Here is a 17,654-nt window from a genome sequence, read left to right as displayed (position 1 = left end):
GGGGCGCACTTCGCACATGCACTAAAAGATTCCACACGCTCCGCGCTCACATTATGCTGGGCCCACGTGCCTTAGCACCGCTGCTATGACTCCATCCTAGGGGAAACACTGACATGAATTTATATGGGTGTGTAATATTCACTTTTGTTCACATTTCTAGAAAGGGCATTTGTGCTGCATTCATGTGATATCGGAATACGTTTTCACATGAACCCCCCCTCGGGTAAAAAAATGTAAATTACATTTTTTAGCTGAACTTTATTTATTTACCTTTCTTCATTACATTTGTGCAATACTGTCACTTACTTTTCCACACAATGCACATTATTTTATATTGGTATATACAGTATACTTATGTCTCTACTTATTTTATCAAACAACTCCGGTACCTTAAAGATAGGGTAGGTAAGAATGGAGAAACCAGCTCGAGTGCGCTAGAATTTGAAAGTACCCAGACTTCCTTACAGAGCCCCTCCTCCAACACACACGAACGCGCACATGACCAATGAGGGCACGATGGAAGGCTGACAGGCAGGTAGGCCGTCCAGTTACTTTAGCCGGCTCAGATGATTGGTCGTGCTTTTTACAGCGCCACGGCTTCCACAGATGAAATGTTTGTATATATTTAATGTCAAAGCATTTAATATATTCATTGCTATCGGGATGTTGAGAGCATTCCATGGAATATAACAAAGTGTTTCTGAAGTGAATTACCTACCCCACCTTTAATGTTTTACTGTCTTTCCTTATTATTGTCATTTTTTTATTCTTCTAGTGATCTAGTAAAAGAAAGTTGTGACTTTGCTGCGGAGCAAGTCCTTTCCGTAGTCAAACATGTTGTTATCGTAACATTGACCCTGTGTGAACAGACACATGACCTATACAACTGAAACCAAAGTTGGAAGAAAGACTTCCCAATTTGGGAAATAGGAGCATCCAAGAAGCGCCTGAATCCACCGTCGGCTTACCAGGAGATCTTTGTAAATAATATAAAGGTATATTACATATTTTATATATATTAAAGGTACCTGTGGAGCTCCGTAGATGTAGAGCACCAGCGGCTCGTTCTCCGGGACGACGAACCAGGCTTTCTGCCATCCTCGCCCACTCCCTTTCTCCATGTGGTGCAAAAAACTACAAATCACACTGTGCTCCGCTGCCAGGGAGGCCTGTTTCTATAGCAACAAGGGACAGAGATATAAAGAGGGTCAGTGTTTCTGCAGGAAGGAGAGGAAATGTTCAACAAACAGATAATTTATATATATATGTAATAAATTGCTGTATATTTTGTTACTGTAAATTTACAAAATGTATATTTTCTACTTTCTTGTTTATTTCTTTGTTGTTATTGTACAATGCCATGTCTTTTTATGCTGCTGCAACACAAACATTTCCCAAATTGGGATCAATAAAGTACTTCTTATCTTGTCTTATCTTATTTTCAGAGTAGTTTTCTGCACTGACCTCCAGGATGGAGCGCCTCCTCTGGCTGCTGCTGCTGCTCAGCAGGGCGGGCGACGGCGACGCCCCCACCAGCATGGCATGGCAGTCGATGCAAACACGGTTGGTGCGGTTGTTGTCATACGAAAGGCGAGCACGAAACTCTGAACATTTCCCACAAACCACCTAGAGGCAAAAACACAGTCAGTCAGATGTTTGTAGTCTTAAAGAGGACATACTCTGCTGATGTTCAGGTGTATATCAGTATGCAGTGTCTCTACTTTAAAGAGTCCTCTACTGCTGATGTTCAGGTGTACATCAGTATGCAGTGTCTCTACTATAAAGAGTCCTCTACTGCTGATGTTCAGGTTCATATCAGTATGTAGTGTCTCTACTTTAAAGAGTCCTCTCCTGCTGATGTTCAGGTTCATATCAGTATGTAGTGTCTCTACTTTAAAGAGTCCTCTCCTGCTGATGTTCGGGTGTATATCAGTATGTAGTGTCTCTACTTTAAAGAGTCCTCTCCTGCTGATGTTCGGGTGTATATCAGTATGTAGTGTCTCTACTTTAAAGAGTCCTCTCCTGCTGATGTTCAGGTGTATATCAGTATGTAGTGTCTCTACTTTAAAGAGTCCTCTCCTGCTGATGTTCAGGTGTATATCAGTATGTAGTGTCTCTACTTTAAAGAGTCCTCTCCTGCTGATGTTCAGGTGTATATCAGTATGTAGTGTCTCTACTTTAAAGAGTCCTCTCCTGCTCATGTTCAGGTGTATATCAGTATGTAGTGTCTCTACTTTAAAGAGTCCTCTCCTGCTCATGTTCAGGTGTATATCAGTATGTAGTGTCTCTACTTTAAAGAGTCCTCTCCTGCTGATGTTCAGGTGTATATCAGTATGTAGTGTCTCTACTTTAAAGAGTCCTCTCCTGCTGATGTTCAGGTGTATATCAGTATGTAGTGTCTCTACTTTAAAGAGTCCTCTCCTGCTGATGTTCAGGTGTATATCAGTATGTAGTGTTTCTACTTTAAAGGGTCCTCTCCTGCTGATGTTCAGGTGTATATCAGTAGGTAGTGTCTCTACTTTAAAGAGTCCTCTCCTGCTGATGTTCAGGTGTATATCAGTATTTAGTGTCTCTACTTTAAAGAGTCCTCTCCTGCTGATGTTCAGATGTATATCAGTATATAGTGTATCCACTTTAAAGAGTCCTCTCCTGCTGATGTTCAGGTGTATATCAGTATGTAGTGTATCCACTTTAAAGAGTCCTCTCCTGCTGATGTTCAGGTGTATATCAGTATTTAGTGTCTCTACTTTAAAGAGTCCTCTCCTGCTGATGTTCAGATGTATATCAGTATATAGTGTCTCTACTTTAAAGAGTCCTCTCCTGCTGATGTTCAGGTGTATATCAGTATGTAGTGTCTCTACTTTAAAGAGTCCTCTACTGCTGATGTTCAGGTGTACATCAGTATGCAGTGTCTCTACTATAAAGAGTCCTCTACTGCTGATGTTCAGGTGTACATCAGTATGCAGTGTCTCTACTATAAAGAGTCCTCTCCTGCTGATGTTCAGGTGTATATCAGTATGTAGTGTATCTACTTTAAAGAGTCCTCTCCTGCTGATGTTCAGGTGTATATCAGTATGTAGTGTCTCTACTTTAAAGAGTCCTCTCCTGCTGATGTTCAGGTGTATATCAGTATGTAGTGTCTCTACTTTAAAGAGTCCTCTCCTGCTGATGTTCGGGTGTATATCAGTATGTAGTGTCTCTACTTTAAAGAGTCCTCTCCTGCTGATGTTCGGGTGTATATCAGTATGTAGTGTCTCTACTTTAAAGAGTCCTCTCCTGCTGATGTTCAGGTGTATATCAGTGTGTAGTGTCTCTACTTTAAAGAGTCCTCTCCAGTTGATGTTCAGGTGTATATCAGTATGTAGTGTCTCTACTTTAAAGAGTCCTCTCCTGCTGATGTTCAGGTGTATATCAGTATGTAGTGTCTCTACTTTAAAGAGTCCTCTCCTGCTGATGTTCAGGTGTATATCAGTATGTAGTGTCTCTACTTTAAAGAGTCCTCTCCTGCTGATGTTCAGGTGTATATCAGTATGTAGTGTCTCTACTAAATATTAATGAATTATTAGTGATTATAACACAAATGTAAACGTACGTCTTATTCGGCTCTGCAGTGCCGTTATTAATAAAAACAAATGTAAATACACGCAAATTATTAAAGATTATATTACAAATGTAAATATTGAATCGCCTTCGTGTCCGCAGGCTTCAAAGTGTTGTTGTTAATTAACACAAATGTAAATATTCATGAATTATCAGTTCTCTTAACACATGTGTAAATATTGAATAAGGTAAGTGTCCGCAGGCTCTGCGGTGCAGTCATTAATTATTAAAAATGTAAATATTTGTGAAAGATTGCAGATTTGAACAGACTCACGTGTCCGCAGGCCTTGCAGTGGTGCCGTCTCTTGGTGATGGAGTTGAACGGCTCCTGACATTTCATACACAGAGTCACCTCCTTCTCTCTGATGGGGGTCGGAGCCCGCTTCCCCAGCTCCACACAGCTCTGAGGCGGACAGATCTCAGGTCAGTTTAATACAATCAACCCTGACTGATACTGAGTCACTTAGCGGAGTTACATTTTTAAGATTTTGATGAAACTCAACTCTTGCTTTGCATCAAACAACCATTAACAAAAAATAACATTCAAAGTAAAATAATAATAAAATAACTTGTTGTTTTTGTTTCGTCCTGTAGATCTGCAATCCTATTATCTTAACCCTTGTGCTTCAATTTTAAAAGTTGCTCTAATGTCTTGTGAGAAGAAAAATGTCCATTTGAAGAAAAATGCCATCGAATTATAAAATGTTACACTTTAAATAAATCTTCAGTCCTGATCGTATCTAGCAAATATTCATTCAAGAATTCGACCCTTCAACCCCCCTCCCCCAATTTATTTTTAAATATTGGATGTGAAATAAATAGCAGGGATTTCTTTTTCACAGTGTGGGATACATTCATGATTATGATGCATTTTAATTACTGAGTGCATCAGACCAGGACTATGCATGATATATATTGTCATGTATGTTTCCAATAGCGAGAACATAATAAAATGAATCAATCGGAAAAGAATACATAAATCATGATTTTATGTTGAAATGGCAAGGCGATCAACATTTGTGTAAACGGGTACAAGGGTTAAGCTTTTAGAAGTTTTGTGTTTTATTAATTTGAGTCTTCAGTCGTTTTGTCAGTGAGCGTGTTACCGGGGAGTGAGGCGGCGTGGACTCGTCGTCTCGTAGAGAACAGTTGAGATGTCTGAAGCTCTCCATCGTCTGCTCGTGTCTCTGGATGGTCGCCTGGATGGCCTGAACACAGAGGAGGAGTTTCACAATAAAAGTCTCTGTGATGCTTTTAATTTGAAACATTTGATCAGGCAATATTTCACAGACAACAGGCCGACAGGAAGTGGAGTGTCTACCTGAATCCAGTCTTTCTTCTCCTCCTCCGTCCTGCAGACACACAAACAGAGAAGCTGTCAGAATATTGCAAACTCTAAAAGCAGTTTGGAAAATGATTGGCAGAAGTGCGTGTGTGTGTGTGTGTGTGTGTGTGTGTGTGTGTGTGTGTGTGTGTGTGTGTGTGTGTGTGTGTGTGTGTGTGTGTGTGTGTGTGTGTGTGTGTGTGTGTGTGTGTGTGTGTGTGTGTGTGTGTGTGTGTGTGTGTGTGTGTGTGTGTGTACCTGGCCTGCAGCTCCAGAGATCTTTGTTTTCCAGAAACCAGGAACGTCCGAGGTACTGCAGCGCTGCTGGTCTCCTTCAGCTGGAGAGAGAGAGAGAGAGAGAGAGAGAGAGAGAGAGAGAGAGAGAGAGAGAGAGAGAGAGAGAGAGAGAGAGAGAGAGAGACGGATGGAGAGGGACAGACAGAGAGAGACAGAGAGAGATGGAGAGAGAGAGAGAGAGAGAGACGGATGGAGAGGGACAGACAGACAGAGAGGGACAGACAGACAGAGAGGGACAGACAGAGAGAGACAGAGAGAGATGGAGAGGGACAGAGAGAGACAGAGAGAGACAGAGAGAGACAGAGAGAGACAGAGAGAGACAGAGAGAGACAGAGAGAGAGAGAGAGAGACAGAGAGGGACAGAGAGAGACAGAGAGAGACAGAGAGAGACAGAGAGAGACAGAGAGGGACAGAGAGAGACAGAGAGGGACAGAGAGAGACAGAGAGGGAAAGACCGGTTAAATCAGCTTCAGGTTTATAGTCAGAGCTCCACTGAGTTCGATCAACTTAAAGATGTGTCTCACCTCCATCCCGTCCACATCGATGCGAGCACGGACGCCGTACTTCTGACCAATCAGACGCAGCTTCGGGACGCAGTACAGCAACCTGTCGTTAAACTGCACAGAGACGGGTATCACTCAGTTAAATCATATTATAAGATCAAATACAACTTAATAAATCACAAAGGAAATTCTTGTGCCAGAGAAAACAAGGCACGTTTCAACACGAGGCAATTCAAGGTGCTTTAAGAGCATAAAACACATTAGAAACAATACACAGGACCATGGATACAAGTTACAGTGCAGAGTGAGATGTGAATAGTTCAATTAATAGCAGCGGCAAAAAGAAAGTCTTCAGCCTGGATTTAAAAGTAGTCAGAGTTCCAGCGGACCGGCAGGTTTCTGGGAGTGTGCTCCAGATATTTGATAATACGCCCAACCAGATTCTCACATTCCTCTTCGTCTTCCCGTGACGTTATAGACTTATAGTTCTGTTGACACTTTTCTAACCTAACAAGAAAAGCGTTAACATAATATGTATATGCAAAATACTGATATCTATCAGTGTCTGGTCGAATAGCAATAAAAGGAAGATGCCTTTAGTAAAAAAGGAAGTAAAATAGGAAGTACCAGGATGAGGTATCGGTCCTGCGTGGTGCCGTTCTTGTTGGACAGTTTGAGGATGTGTCCTTCTTTGATGAGCTCGTTAGTCGGGTTAACGATGTCTTCTTCTCCTCCCAGCAGCTCGTACACCTTCAGCAGCTTCCTCATCCGCTCCTGAGGCAGAAACAGAACCAGGTATGAGCTGATATGTGAGGCCAGGGCCGGCCCTGACCAATTTGCTGCCCTAGGCAAGATTTTAGCTGACTGGCCCCGATTTGTTTTTAAATATTGAAGTTAAAAGCATCAATCTGGTGCACTTTGAGAGCAACATTAGGAGATCTATGGATACCTCTCTCATCACCCAGATGAAACACAACTGGAAGCAGATTTTCTTTTTATTTATGGATATTTTACAAATCACTCCCCTTTCAAACTCTATTCTTGTAACAACTTTTTTGTACTGTCATATAGTATTTTATATTATTATCAGAGCCTCTCAGTCTTTCAGGAGAGAGCTCTCTGAAGCTCTCCCCCCGCGGCCGCTTACACAGTAAATTCCAATGTTAATAAAAGCTGAATACGTTTTTTGGGAGTTTGATTTATTTTAAATTAACACAAATACAAAATTAAAACCTATAATTGCACACTAAAACCATTATTTCCAAAAATGAACTATTTCACATAAACCTCTGTTGTTTACTGGGGCTGGGGCGGTTCAACTTGATTTGGCGCTGTACGCAATATAGGCGTGGTTCTGTTAGTATAAGATAATAAGATATACTTTGTTGATCCAAAATCGGGAAATTGTGTTATGAAATAAAAAATATAATATTTTTTTCATTTCTAACTTTTTTTTTTTTTTTATTATTTCCGGCGCCCCCCATAGATTGATGCACCCTTAGCATTCGCCTATACTGCCTATGCTAAGGGCCGGCCCTGTGTGAGGCTGACTATTTTCAGTTTGTCCATATTAAAGTGAAGCGGAAATAAAAAGATAAAATAAAATGAGAGACAGCACAGGGACACAGGAGTTTTTTTCTTGTAACAATCGATGATAATCGAGGATAGCTAGCAACCCGAGTTGTTTGTATGATAATTTGCAGCAAAGAAGAAAGAAATAAAAAGAATATGGAGGAAAATGGATGGTTCAGTTTTCCATATTTTGAACCCATTGTTGAGCCAAAGCTGCCACAGTCGGTGTGCACAGGAGAAAACTAAGCAGTGTACTGCTGTGGAAATATAACCAAAACATCAATATATTTATTTGAAATGTACATAATATTTCCACCACTTTACTGTGCTGTCAGACGTTATCTACGCTCTTGAAAAAAACAGTTTTATCTGACAGGAGTTTCGTGCTGCCTTGTTGTTGACGTAAACTAACCTTTTAAAAGTCACAAAATAACTAACTAACGGATCAAAGCAGACGAGTAACTCCAATGTTCTGTGAGGTCAAATGACTGCGTAGATCCCGTTAGCAAAACATTGTATAAAGCCTCCCGCTGGTACTCCTGTCCTTTGCTCCAAACTGCATCTACTGCAGGTAGTATTGCGCTGAGTTGGTGAAGAACCCCGAAGAACCCCGAAGAACCCCGAAGAACCCCGAAGAACCCCACCTCAAAACACTCTCCCTTCAGCTCTGATCCAGAGGAGAAGTTGGTGATGAGAAATGTGACGGAGTGAAACCCACATGAAGGAGCAGCAGCTGAACAGTTAAGGAGTGTAATCAGAGTTTAATTAAAGAAGAGGTCGAGATAATGACAAACTGTGTGTGTGTGTGTGTGTGTGTGTGTGTGTGTGTGTGTGTGTGTGTGTGTGTGTGTGTGTGTGTGTGTGTGTGTGTGTGTGTGTGTGTGTGTGTGTCTCACCATCTTCCTGATGGCGGCGTTGGAGTGTTCTGCTGCGGTGGCGATCAGCTCCAGAGACTCTGAGAAAAGAACGTTCACATGCTCACATTAGTGACAGAAACACACACACTTTATACTTTATTCTGTTCACTTTCACACGTTCCTGGACGAAGCTGTGCGGCTCTCGGATATGTTTTAAATGTTTTAGCTCGCTCTGTCAGGCGGTCCACAAGAATGTCCCCTCCCTTTGGCGGTCACAGTTTTCACCCCAGGATGCTGAAATCTGGCATGGAGGTGAAGTGTGTGTGTGTGTGTGTGTGTGTGTGTGTGTGTGTGTGTGTGTGTGTGTGTGTGTGTGTGTGTGTGTGTGTGTGTGTGTGTGTGTGTGTGTGTGTGTGTGTGTGTGTGTGTGTGTGTGTGTGTGTGTGTGTGTGTGTGTTTGTGTGCGTGTGTGTGTGTTCATGAGCATTAGTGGTTGCCGTTATGGCCAATTTGCTCTCCTTTATAGCACATACTCAGAAATTAGGTGCGTCGGCAGAAAAGGCAAAAACGCCTGAACTCTGAAAAAGCGCGCAGAAAAGAGACGGTTGTATAATTGATCCTGTTAGCCGTCTCTTACTCACTGGATCCGTCCGGTATTTCATCAGAAAATGGTTGTTTATTAAACTTAAAAAATCATGATCAACTAAATCAACATGTTCTTATTTCAAACCATTTCTGCCCAATACAAATGTAAATGAAATGGAATGTTTGCATTTCAACGTTTTTAACCAATACTTCCCTTTTTCAGTGTATTCCTATTTACATAGTCGCTTTATATTTTATTAAATGCCTATATTTTTAAATACGTACTTCTTATATGTCTTCCAAATGTAACGTAACACATTTTTCACCCGAGATATTAACTCAGTATTCGTTAAATCCAAATATGTATCTTAAAAAGAGAAACTACGGAGCAGAGAGCAATCCCCTCTGGCTGGAAGAGAACTCGTAGTTTCTTACATTTTACACATTTAAACTGTTCAATATTTAATATTCCATATATTTTTGAATATATATATTTGTGTATATAATATCTACATGTTCTATTTTATTGTATTTCATTCCTATTCTTGTTTATTTGTAGTTTTGTTTTATTGTAAAATGTATTTTATGCTGCTGCAACAAAAACTATTTCCCAAATTGGGGTCAATAAAGTACCATCTTATCTCATCTCTCTTATCTTATCTTAAAATTGAAAATGTGTAGTGTTTATAAAAATCTCTTAACGTGTGCACAGAACATAGGAAGATTGTAGCATCCTTGTTGATAAGATATGACGGTACTTTGTTGTCAGATCAACGCTTGAATGTTCTAAAATCATCTCCATTTGCGACTTCAAAAAGGACACATTTCAAGACAGGAAGCAAGTCAACACTGTGTGTGTGTGTGTGTGTGTGTGTGTGTGTGTGTGTGCGTGCGTGCGTGCGTGTGTGTGTGTGTGTTGTACGTACTCTGGGCGTCCCGGTGGTCCGGGGCGTCCTCCGGCAGGCGGTGCATATAGTCTTTGAGCAGCAGCTCGTAGCGAGGGATCCTCTGGACCGGCTCCAACATGTGATGCTGCAGAGTCAGGTTCCCACAGCGCTCCTCCCTCTGCACACACACACACACACACACACACACACACACACACACACACACACACACACACACACACACACACACACACACACACACACACACACACACACACACACACACACACACACACACACACACACACACACACACACACACACACACACACACACACACACACACACACACACACACACACACACACACACACACACACACACACACACACACACACACACACACACACACACCTCATTAAATCCCCATAGCCGTGTCTTACTCACTGGATCCGTTCAGTATTTTATCTGCATATAGTTGTTATTAAACTTTAATGATCAACTAATATTGTTATTTCATACCATTTCTGCCCTGATACAAATGTGAATGAAATTATTATTTACATCCATTGCTTTATATTGTAGAATAATGCCCATATGTTTAAATAAGTATACGTATGTGTCTTCCAAGGGGAGCAAATGTAACCAAATTTCAGCCCAGTTATTAACTTAACATATTTTGGTTCGCTCCTCCCTCTGCACAACACACACAGGTTAACACACACATCAACACACACACATCAACACACACACACACCTACACACACACACACACACACCTGGATCTCCTGCACGATGGCCTTGAACTGCGCCGATCTCTCCATCCAGATGTTCACCAGCTCCATGGCTCGGTCAAAGTTCTTCACGTACTCTCCGTACATCTTCAGAAAGGGAGCCAGCTTCTGAAGGATGTCCCCGATACGAGGGTTCGATTCCCTGCAGACACACAGGAGAGAGGAGGTGAGGAGGTGAGGAGGTGAGGAAGAGAAAAGGAAATAGGAGGAGGAGAAGAAGAGGGTCCTCACCACTCCTCCATGCGTTTCTGCAGCGCCGGCAGGAGGAACTGCTGGTGGAAGCAGTAGATGGAGCAGATGTTGGAGAAGATTCCCTGAACCACGTCGCAGGGGAAGGAGGAGCGAGAGCGCGCCTCCTCCAGGAGACGAGCACAGAAGACCTGCAGGAGGCGAGAGGAGTCAGTCAACATGGCCCAAACCGTCTATCAATGTCATTTTATATCAAATTAAACTAATTGTTCTGTACACCAATAAGGGAATTGTTCAAAATAAACCATCACATTTGATTACCCAGACAACCTTGAGACAACACTTCAAAGCAAAACACGTTTAACATTTTAAGATGCCAGACGAGACTATATACAGTTTTAAGTATCTAAAATATTAAAGACGGGAGAACCCATAAGATCTGACAGAATCAAACCCCTGCAATTAGATGTTTTCAGCCACGATCAGCCATATTTAAGAGCTGTAGCATTTCTTTCCCTCGTCTACTTTAAGTCGATAAGCATGGTCAAAGCTCCAACCGTTTCTGGCCCCGTCTTTTTATTCTATCTTTAAACGTTTTGTTCATCAAATATAGTTACCGAAAGCAGAGTTACAAGTGACGTGGTGGTGTGGTAAGTAGCAGCTAAGTAGGGCTGAACGATTAATCGATTTGAAATCGAAATCGCGATTTGAAATGATGCGGTTATCAAATCGCAAAGCCTACGATATTTTTTTCCTTTTTTTTTTTTACAATTTTTTTTTTGTTCTTCTTGTGTGTCAGTCATCCGCACCAATCAGAAGTGCTGTGCTCCACATGTACCAGCCATTGTTAACCAATCAGAAGTGCTGTGCTCCACATGTACCAGCCATTGTTAACCAATCAGAAGTGCTGTGCTCCACATGTACCAGCCATTGTTAACCAATCAGAAGTGCTGAGCTCCACATGTACCAGCCATTGTTAACCAATCAGAAGTGCTGAGCTCCACATGTACCAGCCATTGTTAACCAATCAGAAGTGCTGAGCTCCACATGTACCAGCCATTGTTAACCAATCAGAAGTGCTGAGCTCCACATGTACCAGCCATTGTTAACCAATCAGAAGTGCTGAGCTCCACATGTACCAGCCATTGTTAACCAATCAGAAGTGCTGAGCTCCACATGTACCAGCCATTGTTAACCAATCAGAAGTGCTGAGCTCCACATGTACCAGCCATTGTTAACCAATCAGAAGTGCTGAGCTCCACATGTACCAGCCATTGTTAACCAATCAGAAGTGGCCCATGATAGAAGGTGATAGACAGATTGATCCAATCACCTGCCAAGTCTTTTTGAAAGAGCCTGCCCTTTCCAAATGGCTTCCAATGGAGCTCTAGATGGTTTGGTGAAACAAACCGTCTGAGTCAGGTTAGTGACGCTCCATCACATGTTTCTACTACAGGGTGAATCTTAAACTGAAGCTCGACTTTAAAGCAACCCAACGGAAGTTTCATGTAAGTCTAGTTCTTTCACTCGTAGCTCGGGCTGCGGGGTGCTAGAGACGGGAGCACGTTGATGCGACCTTCCTAGCCGGAGATATGGCCGCATTTTACAATAAACTTCCGTTGGGTCGCTAAAACATAAATATCGCAAATCGAATCGCAATATTTGTCCGAAAAAAATCGCAATTAGATATTTTCCCAAAATCCCCAAAGTACCCATATTTCTCTAAAGTTAAACCGTCATGATATTAACATGCACAGGCCGACAGGATGCCACACAGTCCGTGAACTCACCTGGTCCAGGAGGTGGAGTTTGGAGACGTAGCCGATCTCTGTGTGCAGCAGCTCGTTGGCGATGTTGAAGACCCTCTGCTGGACAGACAGCTGCACAGAGAGAAAGAGACAAGAGCGAGGTAGAGGTGACACATCTGCAGGAACAACGGGGAAACAGCCAGAATAATATGTGGATTATCCAGAAGTAAAAGTCAAGCGTTGAAAATGTAACTTGCTATGAAGTGCTATTGGTTACAGATAGTTATTCCTACAGATGTCGGCCTTGTCTATAACACACATATGGTATCATAATAATTGGACTACATGGCACTTGGCTTGTTTTCCTAATAGTAAAAAAAAACAATTATTCTTTCTGGACATCATGAACTATTTCCATTTACTGTATCTCTGCAAAGAAATGAGTGTTTGAAATATCTTTTCGACAACTTTCCTTTGTCTCTGCGCCGTTATGCCCTAAAGCAAATTCCTTGTAAGTGTAAAACTGCATTGGAATGAATCTGATTGTGAGTCTGAGTGAAATGTCACATTATATTTCGGACACTTTTTGGTGGATCTGTAGTCTCAACACGTACTTGTTTGGTGAACAAAAGGTCTGGTCTCACTTCCTGTCTCACCTCCACAGAGTCCTGTCTGTCTGTTTTGGGGGGGGGCAGCACCAGAGTCAGCTCGCCCTCCTCCTCCTCCTCCAGGTCGCTGTCTCCCTCCTCAGAGAAGTCCCGCCTCCTCCTGGCTCCGCCCCTCGCCTCCCCCTCTTCCCCCTCCCCCGCGTAAGAGGAGGAGCTTGAGAGACGGGGCAAGAGGGCGGGGCTACAGGGATAGGCCACGCCCCCATCGTCCACTCCGGCGAAACAGAGCTCTTCGCTGTGCGACGGCGAACTGATGCTGTCGATGCCGCTGTCCCGATTGGCCAGTTTTCCCTCTGTCTGTGAGGAGGGGAGGGACAAGCGCTCTGAGGGGAGCTCTGATTGGTCGAGCTGAGCCGGCTGTTGCTCCCTCATCTCCACGGCGACCACGTCGTCCTCCAGGTGTTTCTCCGAGGCGCTGTAACCCGACTCCATGGAGAGACGCTTCTGATGGACGTCTTCACGACACGCCGCCGCCAACTCTTCATCGTCGTCATCGTCGTCTTCATCGTGCAGGTCGGCGTCTCCCTCCTCCTCCTCTTCTTCAGCCTCTCCCCCCAGTGTGATGTCATCGAGACCTTTGACCTCAGAGGGCGGTTCCTTTTCAGGTGGGGGAGGGGCCGCAGGTGAGGAGGACGGTGGTGATGAAGGACGTGAGGAAGAGGAGGAGGAGGTGTCTGGCAGGCGACACAGAGCCCCCCCGGTGATGTCAGGAACCACGATTATCTGCTCACTACACACACACACACACACACACACACACACACACACACACACACACACACACACACACACACACACACACACACACACACACACACACACACACACACACACACACACACACACACACACACACACACACACACACACACACACACCACACACACCACACACACACACACACACACCACGACACACACACCCACTAGTTAATTCAGTAAGAAGAAATCCCCAAAAATCTATAAAAAAGTTTACTTTTATGCAAAATCCACTTCTTCATGTCTCTTCTACATCAACATGTGTCCCCTCTTCTTCATGTCTCTTCTACATCAACATGTGTCCCCTCTTCTCCATGTCTCTTCTACATCAACATGTGTCCCCTCTTCTTCATGTCTCTTCGACATCAACATGTGTCCCCTCTTCTCCATGTCTCTTCTACATCAACATATGTCCCCTCTTCTGCATGTCTCTTCTACATCAACATGCGTCCCCTCTTCTTCATGTCTCTTCTACATCAACATGTGTCCCCTCCTCTTCATGTCTCTTCTACATCAACATGTGTCCCCTCTTCATCATGTCTCTTCTACATCAACATGTGTCCCCTCTTCTTCATGTCTCTTCTACATCAACATGTGTCCCCTCTTCTTCATGTCTCTTCTACATCAACATGTGTCCCCTCTTCTCCATGTCTCTTCTACATCAACATGTGTCCCCTCTTCCTCATGTCTCTTCTACATCAACATGTGTCCCCTCTTCATCATGTCTCTTCTACATCAACATGTGTCCCCTCTTCTTCATGTCTCTTCTACATCAACATGTGTCCCCTCTTCTTCATGTCTCTTCTACATCAACATGTGTCCCCTCTTCTTCATGTCTCTTCTACATCAACATGTGTCCCCTCTTCTCATGTCTCTTCTACATCAACATGTGTCCCCTCTTCTTCATGTCTCTTCTACATCAACATGTGTCCCCTCTTCTTCATGTCTCTTCTACATCAACATGTGTCCCCTCTTCTCCATGTCTCTTCTACATCAACATGTGTCCCCTCTTCTCCATGTCTCTTCTACATCAACATGTGTCCCCTCTTCTTCATGTCTCTTCTACATCAACATGTGTCCCCTCTTCTTCATGTCTCTTCTACATCAACATGTGTCCCCTCTTCTCCATGTCTCTTCTACATCAACATGTGTCCCCTCTTCTTCATGTCTCTTCTACATCAACATGTGTCCCCTCTTCTCATGTCTCTTCTACATCAACATGTGTCCCCTCTTCTTCATGTCTCTTCTACATCAACATGTGTCCCCTCTTCTTCATGTCTCTTCTACATCAACATGTGTCCCCTCTTCTCCATGTCTCTTCTACATCAACATGTGTCCCCTCTTCTTCATGTCTCTTCTACATCAACATGTGTCCCCTCTTCTCCATGTCTCTTCTACATCAACATGTGTCCCCTCTTCCTCATGTCTCTTCTACATCAACATGTGTCCCCTCTTCATCATGTCTCTTCTACATCAACATGTGTCCCCTCTTCTTCATGTCTCTTCTACATCAACATGTGTCCCCTCTTCTTCATGTCTCTTCTACATCAACATGTGTCCCCTCTTCTTCATGTCTCTTCTATATCAACATGTGTCCCCTCTTCTCCATGTCTCCTCTACATCAACATGTGTCCCCTCTTCTTCATGTCTCTTCTACATCAACATGTGTCCCCTCTTCTTCATGTTTCTTCTACATCAACATGTGTCCTCTCTTCTCCATGTCTCTTCTACATCAACATGTGTCCCCTCTTCTCCATGTCTCTTCTACATCAACATGTGTCCCCTCTTCTTCATGTCTCTTCTACATCAACATGTGTCCCCTCTTCTTCATGTCTCTTCTACATCAACATGTGTCCCCTCTTCTCCATGTCTCCTCTACATCAACATGTGTCCCCTCTTCTTCATGTCTCTTCTACATCAACATGTGTCCCCTCTTCTTCATGTCTCTTCTACATCAACATGTGTCCTCTCTTCTCCATGTCTCTTCTACATCAACATGTGTCCCCTCTTCTTCATGTCTCTTCTACATCAACATGTGTCCCCTCTTCTTCATGTCTCTTCTACATCAACATGTGTCCCCTCTTCTTCATGTCTCTTCTACATCAACATGTGTCCCCTCTTCTTCATGTCTCTTCTACATCAACATGTGTCCCCTCTTTGGAAAGAGACTCTGAAAGTTTCAGGAACAAAAGATTCTCTCTCTTTGATCCATTTCCATAAAAACCTGTCTGAAAATGAGCTGATCAGATTTTGGTCACTTGATGATGTCATAACGATGTTTTGAACTCACCGCTCAAACTTCTCGATGAGTGACAGGACGCAGTTGGGGGAGTCGGTGCCATCAGAGCGACAGGGCGGAGACCTGCCCCCCCGAGGGTCAGCAGGGAGGGGCCTGCAGGGCGGGGGAGGTGGGAGGGGCTTATCTGGGACCCGGGGGCGGGGCCTGGACACCCCCGCCTGCTGCTGGAGGTGGGGGGGCTTCGGGGGAACTGAGGAGGGCGACAAAACAGCTCAATTAGTGTCCAGGGTTGGGAGGGTCACTTTAAAATGTTACAATTAATACTTACGGGAAAAACATTTTTAACATTATCTGAGTTAGGAAGTCAATATTAGGAAGGAAACTCCTGCTCTCTGCTGCACTGTCTCAATGCATTACGATGTATTTTAAACTGATTGTGTGTTGAATTTGCACTATCCTCCTTCAAATGCACAATGTTGTCGTTGTCCCTTTAATCTAAATGTCTTCTCTTTGCTATTTTTAGTTTCTTTTTATGTCTTTTACTGGTAACTTTATTCTGTGTGATATCAATTTTGTGTGAAATGTCTATGTGAAGCACTTTGAACTGCACTTATTGTATGAAAGGTACTTTACAAATAAAGATTATTATTATTATAATATTTCAATTTCAATAGACGTTGTTACCCTGAGGTTTGGGTCCGGGCAGCGGCGGCCTGCTCTTGCTCGTTGGTGTTATTGTGGTAGCTGGTAGCTCCGGAGGCCCCGTGTCGTTGACCAGCAGGAGCCCGTTAGCGGAGCCGCGGCGCACTGTTAGCTCCGCCCCTCGCTCCAGGGAGGCGGGGTCTGAGGAGAAGGAGCTGGGCCCTGGGTCGGAGCTCAGCTGCTGGGGAGCGTCGGCGTCCAGCGCCCCCTGGTGGCCGCACGGAGAGCAGGACGTCTCCAGAGAGAGACCTTTAGCCAGCAGACTGGGGCTGGAGGAGGAGGAGGGACCTGAGGGGGAGGAGCCAGAATGAGTCACATGCTATAACGGCCACGCCCACAAACCGCCAAAATAAAAGCCTTTTGATTAAGATGACAAAACAAACGTTTAGGCCCGCAGCAAATGATTATATCCATTATTGCTGCTTTTGTTTCCATCACTGAGGCAGTTAACCGCAATCCTGAGGAAATCTCCATGTTGCGTTGTTAAAGTAAAAAAAAAAAAACATGAATCTGAGAACTTCTAAAGTCGGAAACCAAAAGGAAGAAATTACTTTTAGTCAAGATGTCGGACCTTCTTTCTCAAAATGTTGACTCCAATGTTGAATCCAAATGTATTTAGTAATTAATTTAAGCGAACATTTAGAACCTGTGAATCATTATGTTAATAATCTGCCATGTTTGCATTGAAAATGACCTCAACCATGAATTGAAAATCAAAATACTCGCAATTGTATTCAGCCGATCGACAAATCACAGCCAATCACATCTCTACAATAGTGTTTTCTCTTATCAAATAACACAATATATCGGCCTTGTCCTCCATGTTTAAGGTTCAACATAAACAAATCCACTTCCACAAATCAGGACAGAAATAAGCATTGATAAAAGGAATATGTAATATTGTCAAAACAAAGGTCTGAACGCAGTACTT

The 17,654-nt window shown here is 43.3% G+C and overlaps 1 protein-coding gene across 2 annotated transcripts in view; it reads right to left on the bottom strand.

Annotated features, from left to right (window-relative positions):
- fgd1 (FYVE, RhoGEF and PH domain containing 1) overlaps positions 1-17,654 on the bottom strand; it is a 46,683-nt gene that overhangs the window by 7,769 nt on the left and 21,260 nt on the right. For both annotated transcript variants that reach the window (XM_034088238.2, XM_034088239.2), the window contains exons 2-17: positions 16,706-17,011; positions 16,073-16,271; positions 13,013-13,754; positions 12,399-12,488; positions 10,651-10,799; positions 10,405-10,561; positions 9,665-9,803; positions 8,193-8,251; positions 6,352-6,498; positions 5,746-5,838; positions 5,183-5,262; positions 4,922-4,952; positions 4,707-4,808; positions 3,875-4,003; positions 1,465-1,626; positions 1,029-1,175 (exon numbers count right to left, since the gene is read on the bottom strand). In XM_034088238.2, coding sequence (XP_033944129.1) covers positions 1,029-1,175; positions 1,465-1,626; positions 3,875-4,003; positions 4,707-4,808; positions 4,922-4,952; positions 5,183-5,262; positions 5,746-5,838; positions 6,352-6,498; positions 8,193-8,251; positions 9,665-9,803; positions 10,405-10,561; positions 10,651-10,799; positions 12,399-12,488; positions 13,013-13,754; positions 16,073-16,271; positions 16,706-17,011 — 2,732 coding nt within the window. The remainder of the gene's footprint in view (positions 1-1,028; positions 1,176-1,464; positions 1,627-3,874; positions 4,004-4,706; positions 4,809-4,921; positions 4,953-5,182; positions 5,263-5,745; positions 5,839-6,351; positions 6,499-8,192; positions 8,252-9,664; positions 9,804-10,404; positions 10,562-10,650; positions 10,800-12,398; positions 12,489-13,012; positions 13,755-16,072; positions 16,272-16,705; positions 17,012-17,654) is intronic.

The sequence above is a fragment of the Pseudochaenichthys georgianus genome, chromosome 7 (assembly GCF_902827115.2).
Source record: "Pseudochaenichthys georgianus chromosome 7, fPseGeo1.2, whole genome shotgun sequence".
Taxonomy (NCBI): Eukaryota; Metazoa; Chordata; class Actinopteri; order Perciformes; family Channichthyidae; genus Pseudochaenichthys; species Pseudochaenichthys georgianus.
Note: the sequence above shows the minus strand (reverse complement) of the source record. Positions and strands in the feature narration are given on the sequence as shown.